The sequence below is a fragment of the Podarcis gaigeae genome, assembly GCF_964106915.1.
Source record: "Podarcis gaigeae genome assembly, chromosome: Z".
NCBI classification, from domain to species: Eukaryota; Metazoa; Chordata; class Lepidosauria; order Squamata; family Lacertidae; genus Podarcis; species Podarcis gaigeae.
In genome coordinates this window covers 33,620,728-33,643,526 of record NC_139691.1, presented here as the reverse complement: position 1 = coordinate 33,643,526, position 22,799 = coordinate 33,620,728, and the positions used below count along the sequence as shown (strand labels likewise).

At 45.3% G+C, this 22,799-nt stretch overlaps 2 protein-coding genes across 8 annotated transcripts in view; one reads left to right on the top strand and one right to left on the bottom strand.

The window, feature by feature from the left end:
• TRMT12 (tRNA methyltransferase 12 homolog) overlaps positions 1–5,814 on the bottom strand; it is an 11,335-nt gene extending 5,521 nt beyond the window's left edge. Inside the window, exons 1-7 of one of the 3 annotated variants that reach the window (XM_083722964.1) lie at positions 5,275–5,814; positions 3,864–3,964; positions 2,609–2,777; positions 1,999–2,197; positions 1,765–1,915; positions 831–940; positions 96–253 (exon numbers count right to left, since the gene is read on the bottom strand). In XM_083722964.1, the coding sequence (XP_083579090.1) occupies positions 96–253; positions 831–940; positions 1,765–1,915; positions 1,999–2,197; positions 2,609–2,777; positions 3,864–3,964; positions 5,275–5,292 (906 nt within the window). In that variant the 5' untranslated portion in view covers positions 5,293–5,814. Of the gene's footprint in view, positions 1–95; positions 254–830; positions 941–1,764; positions 1,916–1,998; positions 2,198–2,608; positions 2,778–3,863; positions 3,965–4,241; positions 4,450–5,274 lie in introns of those variants that run through there. The other 2 variants (XM_083722965.1, XM_083722966.1) reach the window with 2 other exon arrangements.
• On the top strand, positions 4,551–22,799 carry LOC310836998 (uncharacterized protein). Of its 5 annotated transcripts, none has more exons than XM_083723113.1 (4): positions 4,551–4,719; positions 18,547–18,679; positions 19,399–19,592; positions 20,317–22,799. In XM_083723113.1, the coding sequence occupies exons 2-4, from the start codon at positions 18,552–18,554 to the stop codon at positions 20,631–20,633; spliced, it is 639 nt and encodes a 212-aa protein (XP_083579239.1). In that variant the 5' UTR covers positions 4,551–4,719; positions 18,547–18,551; the 3' UTR covers positions 20,634–22,799. The 5 variants fall into 5 exon arrangements, with proteins under 5 accessions (XP_083579239.1, XP_083579238.1, XP_083579237.1 ...); XM_083723112.1 differs by lacking the exon at positions 4,551–4,719 and adding an exon at positions 7,166–7,279; XM_083723111.1 differs by lacking the exon at positions 4,551–4,719 and adding an exon at positions 8,013–8,138.

Genomic DNA, 22,799 nt, shown 5'->3' with positions numbered 1-22,799 from the left:
ATTCCAGCTCCCATCAGCACAGGCAAATGTCAGAGGTGACGAGAGAGGATAATTTATTCATTCTATCTAGGTCATTTCTACCCCTCTTTGCTCACCTTCTGATTATCTCCCTGGTGAACGCGGCACCGATCCTGCACACGGTTCAGTTGCAAATTCTTCTGCAGTGCTTCCACGGCATGCGGGTTCCACTCGCAGGCATGGACAAAGGCAGCACCAGCATGAATGAGGTACGGCAGGGTGAAATAGCCAATCCCTGAAGACAAGGGGGAGAACAGCCACTCGTTATCTTACAGAATACCTTTAAAAGTGGGTTAGACAAATGATAGGGTGATACGGCTACTAGCTCCCCAAGCAGAGGCAGTGTGCATCTGAATACAAGCCTCTGCGGTGCACAGGTAAGTGCTACTGCACTCTTCTCCTATTGGTGGGCTTCCCAGAGGAACCTGCATGGCTGCAATGTAGAAAACAGGATGCTGGACTAATGAACTCTGGATGTGATCCAGCAGGGCTCTCTTTAGAAGCCTTAGTTGGCAAAGCAATGGGTCAAATGCTTCTTGCTAGGGCTGGAGAATCATGCTGCCAGTCACAGCACAGGATGCATGGCAAATGTAGTTCAACTTTAGGAGGGCTAGACCCCTGGAAGAGGGAACTAAAAAAGAGAAATCAAGCGAGCTGAGTTCATGCTACTTCTATACATGGCTCAAGGCGCCCACCTGGCTTCAAGACCCATCTCTGGAAGGCTAAACTATTTAGAAATAGGCTGTGCCCCAAATGGGGCTGCAGAAAGAGACAGCAGCCGCTTTGCTGCTCCCTCGTATCTCAGTATTTACCAGCGTAGAGGTCTACCACCACTTCCCCAGCACACTTCAGAGATGCTATTCGCAGCTTCTCGGTGATGTTTCCTGGAGACAGCATGCACTGTGTCACGTCAAACATGTACCTGCGGAGGCAACCGAATCAGAAGATGACCCCGAGGAATCAAACTTGTACTTGTTAAGTACTTGTAGTTCTTAACCAACCCCTATTTGGGGTGGGAGGAAATTCAGAGCATACAAGGATTCTTTTCTAAATACTGTGCACATATACAAACAAGCTTACAGCACTGAATGCAAGGGACGCATTCACAGATAACTATATATAGGACTGCAGCCTTATCTACCTTTTGCCCTGAGAAGTGAAACATTCACCTTACCCCACTCCAATCTTCACCCAATACCCAGACCAGCTGAGTTTTCCAGAGCCAACTCAAAAATCTTACTACATGAAAATGACTGCAGACTTCATATTTACCCTTTGCTTTTTTTAGAATTCATTGGAAGAAATAGCTATCATATTTTTGACGGGCACATTTACTTCAGCATAAGATCAGGCCAAAACAGAGGGAGGCATGAGACTTCTGGGCCTCTCAGCTGAAAGATCAGCAACTTCTGGCTCCTCTCCTTGAATTCTTTCCAATCCATCTGGCCATTACCGTATAATAATTCTGTAACTAAAAATAAGCTTGCTTTTTCCTCTTCCCTCCCACTCCCTTTTCTTTTTGTGTTGGATCTCTGAGGTGTCAAGCCTGAGGGCTGGGTCTCACTGCTGACCCTTGTAAGCTGATCTGGCTAAAGACTGGGGTGAATAAACACTCCTTAAACACCTTAAATTTTCTAGGCTTAAGCTCTAGAAATGAAAAAGTCTTAATTAGACTCCATTTTTCAGTGAACTCAAAGAAAGAAGACAGTGTGGTGGAGAAAATATTACACTGCACCTCTCTCTTACCGAATTCCATTCTCTACGTGTTCAACCCAGCCATCCTCCCCCAGCAACAGGGTCACTGTTGGGGATCGAAACAAATCTGACTGCACACGTCCGCGTTTTGCCACACGTTGGGCCCCGAGTGCACCAGCAACCACCTCCCAGAGCTCTTGTCCTGAAAGAGAACAGTTGTAATGGTTTTGCTGAGAAAGGAAGCAGCTCAGAATGGTCTGGCACAATGTTGTGTTTGTAATTTACCCAGCTCTCCCCATAGGGGTTCTCTGAAGCTCTCCTCACTGAACAGAACCAGATCCCCGTGCCGTTGCCAGGAGCGTGGTAGATCTCTCTCCAATTCTTTTGACCAGGCAACTCCATGGCTCAACATCAGGCACTGCAACTCATCATACAGTTTCTGGATGGGAGGCCGGAATTGGGCCGCTTTTGAAGGAATGGGATTCTGCAAATGGGGTGCAAATGATTAGTCAGTTTCCTATTTCATACATGTACCACGCACCACTTTCAAAGCCTATACAAATCCGTTGGCAGCAAGCACCATCTTTATGGTAAAAAGTCTAAAAAATTGTTTTGCAGATCAACACCTGGAAAATATTCACGTTATAGCCTAAATGATTCCCAAAGTATAATAACAGCATGTGGCCCCACCACTACCACACAGCCATACTGTGGCATCAGAGATCAACTGATGGCATCAAATAAATCAAGCAGGTAGGAAGCAGAGAAGAGGACAAGACAAAGGCAAGAAAAGAGGGAGGCAGGCAGGCAGGCTTGATAACAGTCATTGCCCAGTGTAGTGACAAACCCGTAGGTCATGAAATAAAAGCAACCTGCCAACAAGAACTTGGCTCACCAGAATCCATGTTAAAGCACAGGTCTTCCCAGGCAGGATACTTTCCTTCAGCTGATGCAGGTGCTCTGCTGTGAGCTTTTGGCCCAACACAGGCAAGGCCATGGCACCATTAGGAAGCTTCTGCACACGGTAGCTGCTGTCCAGGAAACCCTCTCTTTCCAAAAGTTTCCTGCAAAATCAACAACCTGATGAGCTCCTAGAGAAGACTATCAACTAAACCTACAGAAACTCCTTGCTATTGCTGCAGGGAAGAAGATCCAAGAGGGAGGGCAGGGAAAGCTCTTTGTCAGCTCTGTCAGAAATAGTATTGTGCCTTGATTACCAAGGAGGGGGCAGCTAGGCTTCATGGCCCAGAAGATGAAAAACCTTCTGGCCTCTGAGATGCACTAGAAATGGCTGGCCTGAGTATCCAAACAGCCTCTACAAGGCCTGTGTGCTTCACAACTGTGAATTGGGGAAACAGGTATGTGCTGGAGAGGATGGAGAGAAAAAATGCTAGACTGCAGGGATGGGGGACATTTTCCAAACTGAGGATCACATTCCCTTATGAGCCACCTTCCAGGAGCCATATGACAATGGTGCATGGAGCCAGAAGCAACAAATGAGCCTTGTACTGTAGGCCACACAACACTCAGATGTTACACACACACATATCTCTCATCAAGAGGCATTGTTAAATTTCAAACATGTGTCCCTGCCAAATGAAAGCTAGGAAGGGTATGACCAGGGTGAATCTCAAGGGCTGAATAAGAAGGGCTGTGTTTAGTCCCTGGGCCTGAGGTTCCTCATTCTCATGCTAAAATTGTCTCTCTTGACTGGGATTTGGGAAGAGGTCAAATGCACCGGTGAAATGAACATATAACTAGGCAAATGCATAGTTCTCTGTATTTATTTGTGGGCAAGTCTTTCTTCCTTTCTCTGCCGATCCCCCTTAGGAATGGCTAGGATCTCCAGCACTGGATTGATACCTTCACTTTTGGCATTGCCTTTTTCAGACATAAGAGTAAAAGGTAACTCTCACTAAGAAAGCAAAGTGGTACCCTCAGAGAAATCAAGGCGTTGTGAGCTAAATAAGTCTGACTCTTTGCCACTGGTAATCCTAAACCACTGAGAAATAGGTCTGTTCATTTCTACAAAAGCCTCACTTCCATCATCATAGCACCTCCAGTTTACTGATGACATGCATGATGAATGTACCTTTCTTGAGCATTTATTTCATTTTCTCCACGCCACCTCCTAACACCTGTCGCCATACCTGAATAGCTGAGCAAACTGTGGCTCAATAACAACAGCTGCAGTACCACAAGAACATGAATCTTCCGTGTTCATCTTATCGGGAATGGGGAGGGGTTCTGCCTAAAACAGAGTATTGAGAAACAGCGAGCATCATGGTGGTGTACAATAAAACAATTAAAACAAAACAATGCTGCACACTACAAAACAAATGACTAACACTGAATATTCATATACCATCACCCCCGATGGATCTAGCCAGCATTCGCCGCAGAATAAAGTTTGACCACATAACTCATCAGAAGACTCCTGAGGGGCGGCTTAAATGCAACTCCTCTTTGCACGGACTGCACACAACAACACAACAAGCGCAACACAGGCAGTTAGCCCAGGGAGATACCTAATTATTCAATTTTTGCTTCCTTTGTTTCTGCAGAAGGGGATAGAAGGCTTCAGATTCCCAGCAGCAAGCGCTGGGCAACCCTCAGGAACTACGATCCTATCTATGTATTCGGACTTGGGAAAGATTCGGACCGGACTCGGATTTCTAAGGAAACACGCGCAGGAGCGAACTGTGCACTTCCTTCTATCCCTCCATACTCGCTGGTTGGTTACTATGGCCACCACAGACGTGAGTCCTTCTATCCTTGCGTACTCGTTGGCTGGTTGCTATGGCCACCGCAGACGTGAGCCTGTCTATCCCTGCAGACTCTTTGGCCGGTTGCCATGACCACCGCAGATAGGAGCCCGTCTATCCCTGCAGACTCGTTGGCCGGTTGCTATGGCAGCCGCAGACAGGAGCCCGTCTATCCCTCTTGATTCGTTGGCCAGTTGCTAAAGCTGCAGTATGGCAAAATGTCCGAAATTCTTTTAACACTGTACGTAGCGATACATACTGGAGAAATAACCCACCCATGCGTCTCCTCTCCTTACGTAGCCCTTTTGTTAGTGAAATGGGGTATCTCTACTGTTTTGTTTGTTTGTTTCTGGAGTGCATGCCTTCAGAAAACCTTTGGGTCTGAACTTATTCATGAACTCCATTCCCCATCCCCGCACAGCATGCACCACAAAAATCACGGATCCACGGCTTCCTGGCCATTCCATGGCCCAAAAACGTGGTTCTGAAGCATGGATCCTCATGGATCCTCACGCTTTTTGCATTGGGCCAACCCAAATGCACCATCACATCACACATCATAGCCAGGGGCACAGCCAGCACCACAAAAAACTCGGATCCATGGCTTCTGGGCAACTCCATGGCCCAAAAACGTGGTTTTGAAGCACGGGTGCACATGGATCCTCAAGCTTTTTGCATTGGGCCACCCCTATCTCACCATCAAATCACATGGCAACTCCATGGCCCAAAAACGTGGTTCTGAAGCACAGATCTGTATGGATCCTCATGCTTTTTGCATTGCCCCCCACCAACTCACCGTCAAATCATACATCATAGCCAGGGGCACAGCCTGCACCACAAAAAACAAAAAATGACTTCATCGCCATCCAGTGTTGGTGCATAAGTGCTTATAATAGTAGCCTGTTGGTTTTTTGTGAGCTTTATCCGAAGGGTTGAGAGTCACTCAATTCCAGTAGGAACTTCTGACAGGAGCTTCACAAGGTCGTTTTTCATAGCGAAGCCTACCCCATGTATTCAGTGTTCTTGTTCTGATAGACCTTTCCAGAATAATGTGAAGCCTCCTTTTTCTTCCTTCAGTTGTCCCTCGCCTGCTCTTCAAGAGTCTTAAAGCACTGCACTATCAATGTTAAAACATTGCAGCTCTCTTGCCATGATGGCAGTTCTGCGTTTAGGACGTATGCTGTGTGTTATCTGACAAAGTCCATATATTCCATGTTCCAAAGTTCAGCTGTATTTTATGACCCCTGGGTGGTGACCCCACTGGGCACGGTAATCCAGTCAGGGAAAAAGGGAGGCAGACTATGTTTAGGGCACCGTTTCAAGCCCCTCCCCCTTTTCGGGGCGAGCAGAGTGGATCCTAAAAAGGGCTGCTCAGTCACGGATACAGCTGCCGAGCTGCTCAACTGCCTCGTTCCTTGAGTCAGAATGACTGAATCTGTATCCACCGCCCATGTGCTGGTTCATGACTAGGGGCTTCCAGGTTTCACATTCCTGCCCCAGTAACCATTTGCTGATCGCCATGGCACTTTGGGGGATTGGGTTGGGTTTTTGGAAGACACCTGTTTGTGAATTTATTTTATGTGTGTAGATCAGTGCACGCTGACCAACGCACAGTCTTCGCAGTAGGGCTCTGTTCTGATGGCATGAGTAGTCACGACGAACTGGTGGATCCTATCTGCTACAGCCTTCATCCGCCTTCACAGCCATTGTAACACACCGCTTGTTATCATCCACCTGTTCTGCCTTTGAGGACTTCTTGGATCATTCTTTGCCTAGCTCCTTCCCTGTTATGTACTAAGCTTGGATCCTAGAACAATAGGCAAGTAGGATCCTAGAATGCAAGAACTGATTGGCTTGCAGGAAAGGAACAATCAGGCTCCAGGAGGGAAGCAGAATCAGCCAATCAGATGTGTAAATATTATTGTGTAAATAATGTATATAAAAGCCTGAGGTTTTGGGGAAAATTCAATCAACGTTTTACAAGCTGCAATAAAGAGCATGAAATCACTACAGAACTCTGAGTAGATTTCATTTTCTTTGACCTTACCACCGTGGGTGACCCTGCTGGGAGTACAAGATTCCCAAAGGCTTCGCTCACAAGGGTCTTAGGAATGTGCAAGCCCACTCACCACGACAAGTGAGAGAACTGAGATAGCTTGCACTCAGCCCTGGTCTCATTAGACAAAGCGTTCCAGTAAAAAGGCTCTGGCTCTGGTTGACGACAGCTGGATATGTTTTGGGCCAGGGACCACCAGTAGGTTGCTGTTAGATGAGCGTCAGACCCTTTGGGGGGTGTATTGGAAGATAATTCCCACAGATAAGAAAGGTCACAGACTGTTTAGGGCTTTAAAGGTTAGCACCAAAACCTTTAACCTGATTCGAGACTCCACCTGCAGCCAATCCAGCTGATGAACAACCAACTGAATGTGGGCTCTCCACAAAGTCCAAGTAAGAACTCATGCATCTGCATTTTAGACCGTGTGGAGTTTTGGAGCAGTCTCAAGGGTAGCCCTGCGTATGTATGTATGTATGTATGTATGTATGTATGTATCATCTATCTATCATCTATCACATTTATACCCTCCCCTCCCCGGTTCAGGGTTAGAGCAAGTTAAAATAGTCTAGTCTGAAGGTGACCGCTGCATGGATCACCATGGCTAGGTTGGAAAGGGACAGGTACGGTACCAATCGCCTTACCTGATATGGATTAAAAAATGCCAGTTTGGCTACATTTGTGACCAATGCCTCCATAGACACAGAAGTGCCCAGGATCACACCGGGACTCCTGATGATGGCTACAGGTGACTATTGTGCCCAATGAAGGGCTGGGAGCTGGCAAACAGAACCGAAATTATTTCGGCTCAGCCATTGGACCCCCATCTTTAATGGATTGAGATTCAGCCGACTCCGTTTCCTCCATCCCAGCACACCCACCTAAAAACTGACCAATATATCCAGGGTAGCATCTGGCCAGGGCCACGAAACAGTAGATCCATGATGCTTGTGGTCAGATCTGTGGTTATGTACAATATATTTGAATAAAGGGTAAATTTGGGGTTCCCCAATGCAAAAATAGTGACAATCCATGAGAATCCGTGCTTCAAAACCATGTTTTTGGGCCATGGAGTTGCCAGGAAGCCGTGGATCCGAGTTTTTTGTGGTGCAGGCTGTGCAGCTGGACATGATGTGTTATTTGTCAGTGAGTTTGGGGTGGCTCAATGCAAAAAGCGTGATGATCCATGAGGATCCGTGCTTCAGAACCATGTTTTGGGACCATGGTATGGCCAGGAAGCCATGGATCCAAATTTTTTGTGGTGCACACTGTGCCCCTGGCTATGATGTGTGATTTGACGTGATTTAGGGGTGGCGCAATGCAAAAAGCATGAGGATCCATGAGGATCTGTGCTTCAAAATCACGTTTTTGGGCCATGGTATGACCAGGAAGCCATGGATCCGAGTTTTAGGTGGTACAGGCTGTGCCCCTGGACACAATGTGCGAATTGATGGTGAGTTTGGGGTGGCGCAATGCAAAAAGCATGAGGATCCATGAGGATCTGTGCTTCAAAACCACGTTTTTGGGCCATGGTATGACCAGGAAGCCATGGATCCGAGTTTTAGGTGGTACAGGCTGTGCCCCTGGACACAATGTGCGAATTGACGGTGAGTTTGGGGTGGCGCAATGCAAAAAGCGTGAGGATCCATGAGGATCCGTGTTCAAAACCACTTTTCGGGCCACGGTGTCACCAGAAAGCCTTGGATCTGTGATTTTTTTGGTGCAGACTGTGTCCATGGCCATGATGTTTGATCTGATGGTGACTTTGGTGGAAAAATGATGAGGATCCATGAGGATCTGTGTTTTTAACCATATTTTTGTTCCACTGCGGCCCCACGAAACAGTGGATGCGTGATTTTTTTGATGCTGCCTATAGCCTATAGAGTAAGACATGGTCTACAGTATCAAGGTGGTTTTATTTAATTTGAATGAAAAAATCATATGAATTCATGAGTATCCGTTTAAAATCAGCTGGATCCGCCTTTTACCCTTTTCCCTCTAGGGGGATTGCTTGTTCTGTGTGTGATTTCTACAGCTATAGAAGGTACCAGCGAGATGCAAGTGAGATGGTAATGTTTATGAGTATAGGATTGCAGAGAAGGTGGTTTAAAATAAAAACCAACAGCACTCATACTGTATTAAGAATGTGTCAAAAGTACTGTGCACACATAAATTGACAGGAAATAGGGCTGCCACACATCCAGAATTTCCTGACATGTGGGATAATGCAGGTGGCAGCAGTGCCTAATCCGAAATCGGGAAATATCTGAGAAAATCCGGATGCATGGTAGCCCATGTCAGCCATGCTGTTTTTGCAATTTTTCCAAAATGGGCTTTTTTATTTTCCCCAAAAAATTCAACAACTTTGGGCAAACTAAAAAAAAAGCTTTTCCCGGATTTTCACTGTTTGAAATATGGCAACCCTACGGGAAAATGAAGCAGGTAGCAAAAAAAAAAAGTAAAAGAAATTGTTTAAAAATTAAAATTACAATATATGGCGGATATTGCAGTATGTGATTTAGGAATATGAGTTCCAAGGAAAGGCAGGGAAAGTCTTTCTTGGAACTAAGTGGGGTGCTGTCAGAGAAAAAGTACAGAAGGGCTAAACAAGTGAATGTTGTGTTTGCAAGAGAACCACAACAGAAGGACAGCAACAGGAGATGTTGCTATAACTTTTGCGTACAAAGGATGAAGGGAAAGATAAGAAAGTTGCTATGTCTTGTGATTAAACCAGTAGAAGCTGGTCTATGGAAGTACTGCCCTAAATGGGCACAACCGCTCCTTCGCTTCAAAGTGTATTATTATTTATAAAACGTGTATGCTACCCTTCATCTGAGGATCTTAGAGTGGTTCACATCATAAAAACACAAAATGAGAACACAAAATACATAATGAAACAAAAACAAAGTATATAAATGTTTCATATTTTGGGTGCCACCCTTCAGCTACCGTATTTTTCGCACCATAGGGCGCACCGGACCATAGGGCGCACCCAGTTTTTAGGGGGGGAAATCAAGAAAAAAAATATTTTCCCCCAGCCCCAAAGAGCAGCATACAGGCTGCGCACAACCTCTCCCTCCCGGAGGGGTTGCGCACGGCTATGGCACAAGCCAAGGCAGCGAGCAGGTTGGATCCCACTCGCTGTTTTGGCTTCCCCTTTAGCCCCGTGCAGCCTCTCCCTCCCGGGAGAGGCTGCGTAGGGCTAAAGACTCCATAGCCCCGTGCAGCCTCTCCTTGCCGGAGGGGTTGTGCGCAGCTATGGAGCAAGCCAAAGCAGCAAGCCGGATGAATCCCGCTCGCTGTTTTGGGTTCCCCTTTAGCTGTTTTGGGTTCTCCCGGGAGAGGCTGCGTGGGGCTAAAGACTCCATAGCCCCGTGCAGCCTCTCCTTGACGGGAGACGCTGCACAGGGCTTTCCTGGCTTTCCTGGGAGGTGGGGGGATTCACCCACCTCCCGCAAAACCGGCAGAAGCCGCGCAACTCCTTTAAAGAGATCGCGGCTTCTCCGGGCTTTTCTGGGAGGTGGGAGAAGGGGCTGATGCGGCCAGTCAGTCCCTTCTCCCTCCTGTGGAAAAGCCCGCAAGAGCGCACGGAGCTTGTGTGCAGCTCTTGGGGGCTTTTCCCGCCTGCCTCCCCCCTGCATTCGCTCCACAGGACGCACACACATTTTCCCTTGCTTTTTAGGAGGGGAAAAGTGCGTCCTATGGTGCGAAAAATGCGGTACTTGCTGTTTGAGGTTGTGTCACACTAGCCTTTCAACACCTAAATAAACATCCTGTTTGACTGACAATTGAAGGCTGAACCCACAGGGTATTGGGGGTGGAACCCAAATCTTTCTCCTACAACCTTTAAGTTGTTCTGGGACAAGGAAGCCTGCTTACCTTTTCTTTGTGTTTGATGGAACATGATATACCGTATTTTTCCATCTATAAGACGCCCCCATGTATAAGACAGCCCCTATTTTTGCAGCAACAACCAATGGCCAGTCCACCCTCAGCACTATCCGTGTATAAGACGCCCCCTACTTTTTGACACGGAAAAATACAATATTTCTTTGACTTCTCTCTGTTCCCAAGCCATCCTCTCAGACATAGTTGTTGGAAAAGCCATCAGGGACAGGGATCTTGAGCAGGGAGAGGTGAAAGAGGACAATGTCCTTACCATCTTGGACACATATGAACTCTTGATGGAGCAATAGGACAAGTCAGGAACGACACAGCAACCCTGGACAAAATCGCTTTGTCTTCAGAGGGCTTAGTTTTCATATCCTTGGCTTGGCCCAGATGAGTGTGACCTGTCAGAGGGGCCCCAGGGTTGTGGAGGCTCTTTTCAGTCTTGCATGCTTCTACTTTTCTACTTTCTGTTTTCAACTCAGCCATTGTGACACATTTTCAGCCTTTCCACAAGTTCTGCATTCTTCCCTGTAGCACAAAATCCCAACATCTTACCCTGTTGTGCCTTTTGGAAAACAACAACAGTAGGGCTAACAAAATTAATTATTTGGTGTGGATTATCCTTAGTTCCTTGAGCTCATTCAATTCTCCATGTGTACCCTTGTGACAGAAAAGGTTGACTGCAAACGGTTGACTGGCAACGGCATCTGATTGGCCAGAGTTCTGGGGGAGGGATATAATTGGTTTGAAGCAGTTTCAGGTTTGGAGAGGTTTCAGGTGCGAGAGAGGATGAAGGGGTTCATTTTTCTTTTCTTTTTGTAGTATTTTTATTAAGTTTTCAACAAAAGTAACAAAAACAAAAAAGTAAAAAACAAACAGCAACAAATGCAATAACATCCATAAACGAAGAAAATTATACATAAAACCATATCATTTCCATAAAGTGGGATTCTCTGAATCCCATTACTTCCCTCCCCACCCCCCCTTTCTGGTTCCCTAAATTTCTTATCAGCTGCATATCATTTCTACTCCAAATTTTACTAACCTCAGATTTCCTATACTATTTCTAAAATAATAAGCGCTCTTAAAATCCTGCCAATGTATTTATCTGTTTACAATACCTTTGCAAATACAGTGGTACCTCGGATTAAGTACTTAATTCGTTCCGGAGATCCGTACTTAACCTGAAACTGTTCTTAACCTGAAGCACCACTTTAAGTAATGGGGCCTCCTGCTGCTGCTGCGCCACCAGAGCATGATTTCTGTTCTCATCCTGAAGCAAAGTTCTTAACCTGAAGCATTTTTTTCTGGGTTAGCGGAGTCTGTAACCTGAAGCGTATGTAACCCGAGGTATCACTGTACATAATAAACACTTCCCATTCTTTTTTAAATTTCTTGTTATCTTGATTTCTGAACTTTCCAGTTAATTTTGCCATTTCAGCATAGTCCATTAACTTGGTTTGCCAATCTTCTTCGGTTGGGACTGCTTATTCTTTCCATTTTGGGGCTAACAGTGTTCAGGCGGCCGTCATAGCATACAGTGGTACCTCGGGTTACATACTAGCCAGGTGAGGAAGGGATGCCCACTCATTCAGCCTCCAGCACAGAGCAGCTTCCTTTGTCAGACTAGCAACCATGCTTAGGTGGTACTTGGGACCCTTGCCTGGCTAATTCAACAAATCTCTCTCATCACCAATGATAAATATATAGAAAGAGAACCTACCCATGTGTTGAAGACACAAAAACCTAGCACATACAGGATGTAAAAAAATGAAAGTTTACTACTCCTCTCTCTGCCCCGTTTTCTCTCCCCATTTCTCTTCTCCAAGCTGTCTGCAATATTAATGTTTCACATAAAATATAACTGACCTGTAGAAAGGACTTTATTATCTGAAAACAAAGATTATGTATGTATTTTTGTAACCCAGGAAAAACCTTTAATAAAAACAGTTTTTTAAAAAACAAATCGAATTCTTCATTAGATTTTAATGCTTGTAGACTAACCTCCCCAAGCTCACAACAATATGTTTTGTGTACTATTCTGAAAAGCATCTCAAAGCTTGCCCAGACCAGTTTGTACAGTACTAGTCAGCCAGGAAAATTGTCCAGTGCAATGGATTCTGAGGTCTTGGGCCACATTCTTCTTTCCAAGAGCTCTGCAGGGCACCCTACTTGCAGACACAACAATCCATGCCTTTCTGTTATCTTTGTGCTTAGAATCAAAACAGAGAGGAAAATGTGTTGCCCTGTTAAGAAAAATATGGCTGGCATATGTATCTAGGATACAATAAAGTTTAAGTTAATAAAGGGTTTTAAAATCACGTAATTTGGATTTCTCTGTATAAAGCTTGGGTAAAATGCAATTCTTAATTGTATTTCACTATTAATATACTTAAGGGATGCAGGTGGCGCTGTGGGTTAAACCACAGAGCCTAGGACTTGTCGATCAGAAGGTCGGCGATTCGAATCCCCGCGACGGGGTGAGCTCCCGTTGCTCGGTCCCTGCTCCTGCCCACCTAGCAGTTTGAAAGCACGTCAAGTGCAAGTATATAAATAGGTACCACTCCTGCGGAAAGGTAAACAGCGTTTCCGTGCGCTGCTCTTGTTCGCCAGAAGCGGCTTAGTCATACTGGCCACATGACCCGGAAGCTGTACGCCGGCTCCCTCGGCCAATAAAGCGAGATGAGCGCTGCAACCCCAGAGTCAGTCATGACTGGACCTAATGGCCAGGGGTCCCTTTATCTTTACCTAAAATACAAGGATTTGTTAGACCCCAGGACACCGTGGTGGCTGTCTCCCTTGGATGCCATCTCTGTAAAGAAAAGAAAAATATGGAAAAGAACTATACATATAAGCAAACTATAAAAGAAGAACATAACCAATTAAAATTGAAAATTTTTGAAGAAATTAGACAACACTGCATCGATTGGCTATAATATCACCAATCAAATGATGTATTTAAATTAGATAAAAAGGTGGGTTTTGAAAAAGAAGAATCTAAATTACAAAAAGAGTTATTACAAAATACAAGGAAATCATTATCAAAAACATATGATTTGTTGTTGGATTGGGAATTAAAGGATACCGTATTTTTCGCCCTATAGGATGCACTTTCCCCCCTCCAAAAATGAAGGGGAAATCTGTGTGCGTCCTATGGGGGGAATACAGGCTTAAGCTGAAGCTTGGAGAGCGAGAGGGGTCGGTGCGCACCGACCCCTCTCGCTCTCCAGGCTTCAGGAAGCTATCAGCAAGCCTGGGGAGCCCGCGGGAGTTCCCGAAGGGGCGCCCTGAAGCAGAGCGCCCCTCGCGCCGGGCAGACATCTGCAGCATGGGGAGCCTTGCGGGAGTTCCCGCAGGGCTCCCTAGGCTGCGGATAGCAGCCTGCTGCACGGAGCGCGGGGCGTGCTGAAGCAGAGCGCCCCGCGTTTCGGGCAGATATCGGCCAGCCCCACTAGCTCGGGGGACAGCGGGGAGGCACAGCGCCACCATCCCGCTGTTCCCCAACCTGGTTTTTTGGGGGGGGGAATAAAGGAAATTTCCCCCCCAAAAAACTAGGTGCATCCTATGGGACGGAGCGTCCTATGGGACGAAAAATACGGTAAGTAAAAGAGGTGATGGTAAAGTGGACCCAAGATGTTGGACACCCCATCCAGATGAATGGGAAAAACTGTGGAAAAAAGATATAAGATTCACAGCCTGTTGCACAATAAGAGAAAATCTCATGAAGATGATGTACAGGTGTACATGACCCCAGGTAAATTAGCTAAAATCTACAAATTAAAAACCAATACTTGCTGGAGATGCAAGATAGGGGAAGGTACGGTGTGGTGGGGATGTGAGAAGATCAAAAGGTTTTTGGAATATGGTGTATGATGAACTTAAAAAGATGTTCAAAATAACGTTTGAGAAAAAATCGGAAGCATTTTTATTAGTGATTTTAACAATTAACATCCCCAATGACAAGAAAAAGGTGTTCCTTTATGCCACTGCTGCCGCCAGAATATTAATTGCTAAGAACTGGAAAGGGGAAATAGTTCCATCAAAGGTAGAATGGCAAAAGTATGTGGTATGTGGGTTCATAGAATTGGTTAAAATGAGAGCAGCTATTAGACAACAATCAAACCAGAAACTTAGAAATGGGAAAGTGTAGAATATATGATAAAACATTGTTCCAAAGTAAAACCTCTCATATGTATTGATTAAGTTTCACAAAGCTAAAATTCAGATAGGAAAGCTATTTATTTCATGTAAGAGTGAAAACATGGTTTACAACACAATAGAAAATGAAATGTAAGTAGATGATGCTGTAGTGAGGTGGTGGGAAGCCATGGGTGTAGTAAAGTTAATAAAGATGTAACAGACTAGATATTGGATGCAAGCGAAATGTGTAATTGTTTATTGGGGGAAAAACCCTCAATAAAAATCAATTAAAAAGAAAGAAGGAAAGCCAAGATTGCATCTCATAGTAGTCCTACTCAGAGTAGACCCATTGAAATTTATGACAGGACTAATTGAAAGGCAGTGTACTGTGGTGGCTGGGACTAAGGAGACCCAGGTTCAAATTCAGCCATGAAGCTCCCTGGGTGAACTTGGGCCACTTGCTGTCTCTTGTCCTAAGTTGCCTCACAAGTGGTGTTGTGCAAGTAAAATGGGGCTGGGTGGGTGGGAGAAAACCACGAACATTTTGGAGGTAGGACAGGATATCAACCTGAATGCAAATAAAATAAGCAACAGTTTCCTGGGCAGTGTTTCTTCTGGACATGCCTGTATCTTGGAACATCCATAGCCAGCTATGTCAGGTGATGCTCTTTACATTCCTCCTTCCCCCCAATTTTGTCACCCAGAGCATCTGGAAGGCACCAGAGTAGCTTAATTGTTTAGTAATGATGTATTGAAGAAAAAAAGTTAGGTGGAATAAAAACAAAGCCAAGGAAATCCTTGAAAGGGAGTGAAGAAGCTATGTTACAGATAACGGAACATTTGAAGATAACAGGAGCTGGAAATGCAGCCAATCATGCTTCGTTGCGTCTTTTTCGTTGAGGCTGCTCACATTGCAGGATAATTGCAGTTGATTCATTACCTCAGTATTATTAACCTCCAGTAAGGGAACCTAACATTTCTCAAGAGTTTTCGGTGGAGAAGGCAGGATACTGGAGCACCGGTGAGCGTTGGCAAGATTCGAGACTTGGAACGGGGAACTAGGCTGGCCACAACCAAGGTAGAGAGATGCAGTTAAAATCTCAAAGGCAGGGGTCCTCAAACTTTTTAAACATTCCATTTTAGCCAGGCTTTTGGCTGATTGTTTGACATCCTGTGCCCTTTTTAAATGTGGTTCTTTTTTGTGGGGTGGGGGGTGGGGAGATGTTATTGGGTTGTTGTTTTTATTTTGACTATATATATATGGTGCTTTTGGATTTAGATTTTGTTCTGTGAACTGCCCTAAGACCTCAGAGTACAGGGTGGTATATAAAGTCTAATAATAAAAGCTCAGTGGCATTCATTTTGTGAAGAAACTAAAGTGTAGAACAATTATAATATGCAGTAAGAATTGGAACTTTGGGGGAGCCATGGAGGGGAAGTCCTAGGTTGATTGATTGAATGTTAAATGTTCAACTAATATTTATTACTTACAATAAATAATGAGGGGGGGACTGTAGCTTTATGGGAGAGGGAGGGAGGTTGTTGGGCTTATTGGGGTGATGCGTGTTTGCAGAATAGCATTGAGCAGTTCTCCTGTTTGTTGCTGATTGAGTTGTCGGAAGTGATCCACCTGGGGGCTGGTTTCCCATGTTTGCATGCTCCACTCTTCAAAAAGGTTTCCTGCAGGTTGATCACTGGCATATTGGGAAGACATTGCTAGGCTGTGTAACCCTTTCTCTTGGTATTACCAATTTCTGAATTGGGTTGTTGTGTGTTTTTTCTCAAAAAACTTTTAATGGAAGTTTTTTGTGTTACAAAACAAATAGCTCAACAGTGAATGGTACATCTGTTGTCTCCACTTTCATTTCATAGTCTTTTTCACTGTTTGTTTACAGTTGGTTTGTGAGACCTTTGTCATAGACATCTTTCAGTTGGGGAAGAGATGGGGGAATTGTTCTGTTGCCTTTTATTAGTGTAGGGGTTTGTGTCAGCATCATGTGGGTAGTTCCTTTGTTTATGTATTTATTTATTTATTTATATTGATAATGCAAGAGATTAAGGGGTTGAGCTTGGTTGGTTGCATTCAGGTGATTGCAGTGTGGCTTGTTTGTATGTGTGGGTGGCGGGGGTGGGGGGGTGTAGCTTGTTGGGTCAGGTTAGCCATATTGAATTGTTTGCTGATGGGGGACGTGAATGCTGGGGTTTTATGATTACTGTATTTGTGGGTTTGAGGATACGAAATAACAGTCACGTGAAACACACACCACCCCTTTGCAGCCTGACTTAGCACAGTGTGTGTTGCTTCTCAGGCTTGGGCTGCCATTCGCCCGGATTTTCCTGGATATGACTGGGATTTAAAAGGCGGATGGGAAAGGATTTCGGACATAATATTCAGATGGCTGATTGGGAAACATTATGCAACACAGACTTGAAATTCACGGCATGTTGCACACTGAAAGAAAATTATATAAAAATGATGTTCTGGTGGTGTCTAACTCCTAGTAAGTTAGCAAAAATGTATAGAACAAGGAACCAAGAGGAAAAAAACTTTTTTTAAAAGAATGAGGAAAAATTATAACATATCTAGGAGACCACTGCAAGCAGATGGAAACATTAGCAGGATTTTAATCTCACTTGTAAAGTAACAGATACCATGGATAATTTGAGTTACAGATAGGTAGCCGTGTTGGTCTGCCATAGTCAAAACAAAAAAAATTCCTTCCAGTAGCACCTTAAAGACCAACTAAGTTAGTTCTTGGTATGAGCTTTCGTGTGCATGCACACTTCTTCATATACACCTGTATACACCGTGTATCTGAAGAAGTGTGCATGCACACAAAAGCTCATACCAAGAATTAACTTAGTTGGTCTTTAAGGTGCTACTGGAAGGAATTTTTTTTGTTATGGATAATTTGGATTGACATAAAATAAAGACTATGGAGTAACAGGCAATTGTAAATGTTGGTAATAGGACCCATGGAGGGGGTGGGTGGAAGTCACGAGATTCAGAGTAATTCCTACATATGGATATGCATTTGGAATGTTATAATTTTATATTTGTAAAATAAAAAAAGTTTCAAAAAATATATAACAAAGGCCGAATTGACATCCAGGGGGAATTTCCAAAAGGCGGCACTTTGTCCTGGATCTTAGGCAAGTAAGTCCATCAAAAAATATTGTGTTTTGGGGGGGGATTTTTGTAAACGGTGGTTTTCTTAAGAAAGACTCAACATTTTGGGTGTCTTCCTTAAAAAATCTCAACAACTCTCGTGGGGGGGGGTGTCCTGGTTTTTCCAGAGGCGATGCACTTTAACTGGAATACATAGCTGTCAACTTACAGATTTGAAAATAAGGGACCAGCAGCCAAAATAAGGGACCTGCAGCCTCACCTGTTCCAGGCACTCCAGTCTTCCTGTCCTCCTGCAGTCTGGTCAAACTCATGCTGGTAGCTTCGAGAACACTGTCCAACCAACTTTGTAACCAGAGGTTCAACTGAATAGAATCTGAATCACATGCACCACAAGGCCTATGCGGCCTCACCTTAAGATGGCTCCCCGGCCTGGCTTTGCACAGCAAAGTTTGCAGCAGCACGTGCAACAAAATGGCGTCCAGCATTCAAAAAACCCCTCAGCTTGCATTAACTAGCCACACACAAGGCATGCAAGCTCCACCCCCCAGTCGTTCTTAGACTTCTTATTGGGTGAGCAACACAGCCAAGCAACACAGTTGGAGCCTCCCTCCTCCCTGGCTGGCAGGGAGAGAGGGAGAGGAGCTTCTTCCTTTGAAATTTAAGGGACATCATTTAAGGGACATTTAAGGGACATCTATCAATAAGGGACAACAGCGCGACATGGAGCTGGAATAAGGGACTTTCCCTTCAAATAAGGGACACTTGACAGCTATGCTGGAATAGTGCCGTGCCATCAGTCTGGAGGCGGTCTCTCCCTAGATTTTCACTTTCTCTGCCTTTTGCTTTCCTGACAGTGACCATGCCAGATACACAGGAATCCGACCAATTCCACCCAGAGGAAGCTAGCACAGTATCCGCTCCAGGCCTTCCCGTATATTACCCGAATCTTCCATTTGGGGCGTCTATGCAACGGTCAGCCTATGGAAGGTAGGCAGAATGAGCTGGAACTGGTAGAACTGGTGTTAAGAAGGAATAATTGTATGTTCTCAGTAGGCTTGGAATGCTTGCAGAATTTCTAAAAATTCTGGTAGGAAGTAGCAGTAGCTCTTCCTCCTCACCTCCCACACCCTTTCATTGCTGTAGCTGCAGGGGGTGAAGTAACAGCTTTGTTTTAATTATATGTGCAAGCCTTTATGAGGCCTGGTTCTGTGTGTTTAATGCGCCATCAGACTTGCAAAGCAGGGAGGGCTTCATATGCTCTCCGGATGCCAGGGTTTAGGCTTAAGCAGGTGTTAGAGGGGAGCCAGGTGTGGTGCCGGAGGGTCAGAACCAAAGGACACATTGAAGCACACCAGAGCCAAGAGCAATTGTTGTTGCTTAGGCAAAGCCCCTAGCCCAAAGAGGGAGCCGTTTTCTAGCCCATCCTGTCTGGGAAGAGCCAATGGCCAGCTAGGGTGTGCAGTGCCATTCCAGAGCCTCTGTTGTACTTTGTCACAGTTCAGTATCCTTCGGGGCAAATGAGAGTTCTGGAGACTCAACACATGGCCACGGGCACAGAGCTGTGGGTTCCCAGTTCATGGCAGTTATTTCTGTCCTTGCTGCCTGAAAGCAGTAGAAGCCATGCAGTCATTGGCCACCTTGTTTGTTGTCTGAAAGAACTGAATCTGTATTCTGATGTCTTCTTCCCCCACCCCCCTTACCTGCAGGTATAATCTTTGGGAAATGATCCAGGAGATTCGTTTTTTGGGCCCCCAAGTGCCCCGGGTGCCTGATCGTCAAATACGTAGACCACGAATGAGAGGCGGAATGATAAGACAGCAGATGCCTTTGATGGGACAGCCCCGCGTAATGCAAGGTGGAGTGATGGGAGAGCCACAAGCGCCCTTGATCAATTTCCAGGGTGAGAGGTTTCAGGTTTAAATGAGAAAGGACATTGATTTAAATGGTATAAACCACAGCACAATAAATTAAAATGTAAAGATATCCACAAGAAAAAGGATAACTCTTATTCCTATTGTTATCTGTTGAAATGTCTTAGCAGAGCAGCAAATTCTCTGGAAGTCAAATGATATAGTCACCTCAAAAGCTATAACATGGGACAGGATGGAAGCATTCTTGTTAATAATTGGATCTAAAAGAAATAGATACCTGTTCAGAAGTGCCAAATTATAACATCTGACAAATAATTTAAAATGACAATTCTGATTGAGTTGCCTCTTGGAGATGAGGCCTTGTGAGATCTTAGGCAATGATTATTATGTTCCTTAAACATGATGCAATGGGGGTGTGTGGACCTTATAGGAGGACAAAGGGATCCAAACCATTCCCTCTGTGCCCTTGGCTCAGTCCCCGTCACCTTTCTTTGGCAGTTGAGGCTGCCCTCACAATCAGCACCACATATTGTGCTTCCAGGGGTGTGCGAGGCAATGCGTCTCTGCACTCTGACACATATTGCCTTGAGCCCCCTTCTGTCTGAAACACATAAAGCTTCATTCAAAGCTTCTCTATGCATGTATTAGGCACTGGCATGGGTTCCTTGCATGGTCATGGGCAAGTAGCTCCCATTTTTACTTCTCCATCTATCGAATGTGCTGCTTTTGTAAGTGTGATGGTCTTTAATGCAGGTAGAGGAGGAAGGGAGCCCCCTAGAGGTCCACAGCGCAGAGGCATGGGACGTCGAGGCATGGAACGTCGAGGCATGGGACGTCAAGGCATGGGACGTCGAGGCATGGAAGCTCCAGAGATAGCACCTGGAGGCATGGCACCTCCTCAGGGCATCGAACCCCAGAGAAGGAGGGAACCCAAGCGCAAGAAGCCAAAAGAGAAGAATCAAGGCGTGGAGCCCAGAGAGAGGGAAGAGGAAGATATGGAGCCCCCTAGAGACGTGAAGCGCAGACGCAGGAGATCTCAAGAAAGAGAACCCCCAAGTAATAGTGCCTGAAGGCATGGAGCCTCCTAACGGCATCTAACGTCCCAGAGGCAGCAAAGCCAGATGCAAGAATACCCGAGGCAAGAAAAATTAAGGCAATGGAGCTCACAATTTAGGTGTTTCTCAACAGCAGATCAGTGTGATGGAAGCCTAATCCATCTTGTTAATAGAATGCTCTGTTCTTTTGTTCTGAAAAATGTCTAACAAATTGGCATGTTGAAGACAGCATAGAAAATGGCTTCTACACCCTTCCTATGTCTGAACCAGATCAGTACTGGGGGGAAGGGGGCTCCCTTCCCCTTGTTTATCTTACTTCTCCCGTCATTTTGTTTACTTCCTTGAGTTTCAATTAAAAGTTGGGTTTGGCAAAACCGTGTGGCTTGTTGTACATCTGTATTGCACTTGCCTTCCCAGTCACCCCATCCTCCCTTCTAGATCAAAGCTTAGCTTACGTTCCCATGAAGTCGTTCCCACACATTCTGCCTGTTGTGTCATCCCTACTGCTGCCCAATTATTTTTTCAAAGGCACTAGATTAAAATTCTCCTATGCTTATCTAACCAGCAAAGTAAAAGCTGACCCAGACAAGGAACTCCTACAGCACTCCTGAAAAATGGGGCAGAATAGGACTTCTTTATGCACTGCTGAGGAAAGTTTGTTCCATGACCACTGAAGAGGGTCAGCAAAGTGTGCACCCATTCTGTCCTAACATGGCATGTTATCAAGATGACCCTGTCAGGACTGGTCAGGACACTCACTCCCTCCATACATGCACATGCATGCACCAACACAGGAAAGGGGGACCTTTGACCCGCCTGATGCTGTTGGACTTCAACTCCCATCATCACTGGCCATGTTGGCTGGGGTTGATGGGAGTTGAGGTTCAACAGCCATGGTTTTCAATCAGTGTGCTGTGACACCATGGGGTGCCTTACATGATGGCCAGGGGTCCTGCGGGAGACATTGGTCTCTGTCCCTCTTACCTTCCCTCTGATGCGCTCTCGTATCTCTGTCTCCCAAAGGCTCGCACAGCTGTTTGTTACAGCAGCCCTGGCTACCAGCTCTGCAGGCAAATGGTGCCTCTGGGTCTGGCCAGGGGGTGCTGTTTCCCAGGAGCTGAGGCAGCCTCAGAGTAAGTAAGCAAGCAGGCAAGGGAGCCCAGCCAGCCAGTCTGCCAGCCCTTGCTTATTCGGAATGGACAGACAAGTGGGAGGCTGGGAAGGCAAACTCTGCACTGGCCTTTCTTGTGCTTACTGTATGTGAAATATACTCAGAGCCAAGTGTGAATTTAATGCTCTTTATTCAGCTCATAGTAGCAATGAATGAATCTTTCCCCAAAACGTCTAACTATATATACATTATTTACACAATGGGCCCCGTGTGATTGGCTAATTCCGGGCTGCTCCTGTAGGCCAATCAGGATGCTGATTCACTTCATTCAGGAGCCTGATTGGCTGCTCTTGCAGGCCAACCAGGTTGCTGATTCACTTCCACCTGGAGCTGGATTGGGTGGCTCCTGCAGACCACTTAGACTGCTGCATTCTGGATCCTATTGGTCTAGGATACAGCTAAGTACATAACAGTATGCAAGGGCAGCCTGGGAGCTGAGGGCCACTGTGTTTGCAGCAGCACTGAAAAATGCATTTATTGGAGGCTAGACCTGCTGCCCTTTGGTTCTTGCCACCTGAGGCAGTTGCCTCACAGGTAGACCAGCCCCGGTTCCCTGTAGAATCAAATAAGTCTTTCCCTGTTACATGTACCTTTTCTGGGACACCAGTATCAAAGACTGCACACAGCCGGATTAATTGGTCCTTGAAGTACATCACAGAGTTGTTCCGCCTGGCCTTTGGCTTGGAGCCAATTTGATTCCCTCCCTCTCTTTCTTTTTTCCTTTCTCCTCCTGCGATGAGGCTACATTTTAATATTTTAATGTTTCAATATTTTAATATTGTATTTTAATTTTGTTTTTAAGTTGTAATCATTCAACTTGTTTTTATTATTGCTTGTTAGCCGCCCTGAGCCCGGCCTTGGCTGGGGAGGGCGGGGTATAAATAAAAATTATTATTATTGTTATTGTTATTATCTCTCAGCAATAAAATAATCCTTTGTCAGAGTCCTGCTCTGTGCTTTCTATCAAGTTTGCCTGTGTAATTTTCTCACTGGAGGAATCCTTTCAGGAA

Excerpts from the sequence above, each read along its gene's own strand:
- LOC310836998 (XM_083723110.1), top strand. The coding sequence starts at position 16,928 with ATGGGAAAGGATTTCGGACATAATATTCAGATGGCTGATTGGGAAACA. Across the intron at positions 17,064-18,546 it reads CTGGTGGTGTCTAACTCCTA|TGACCATGCCAGATACACAG; the intron begins GTAAGTTAGCAA and ends CTTTCCTGACAG. Across the intron at positions 18,680-19,398 it reads CAACGGTCAGCCTATGGAAG|GTATAATCTTTGGGAAATGA; the intron begins GTAGGCAGAATG and ends CCTTACCTGCAG.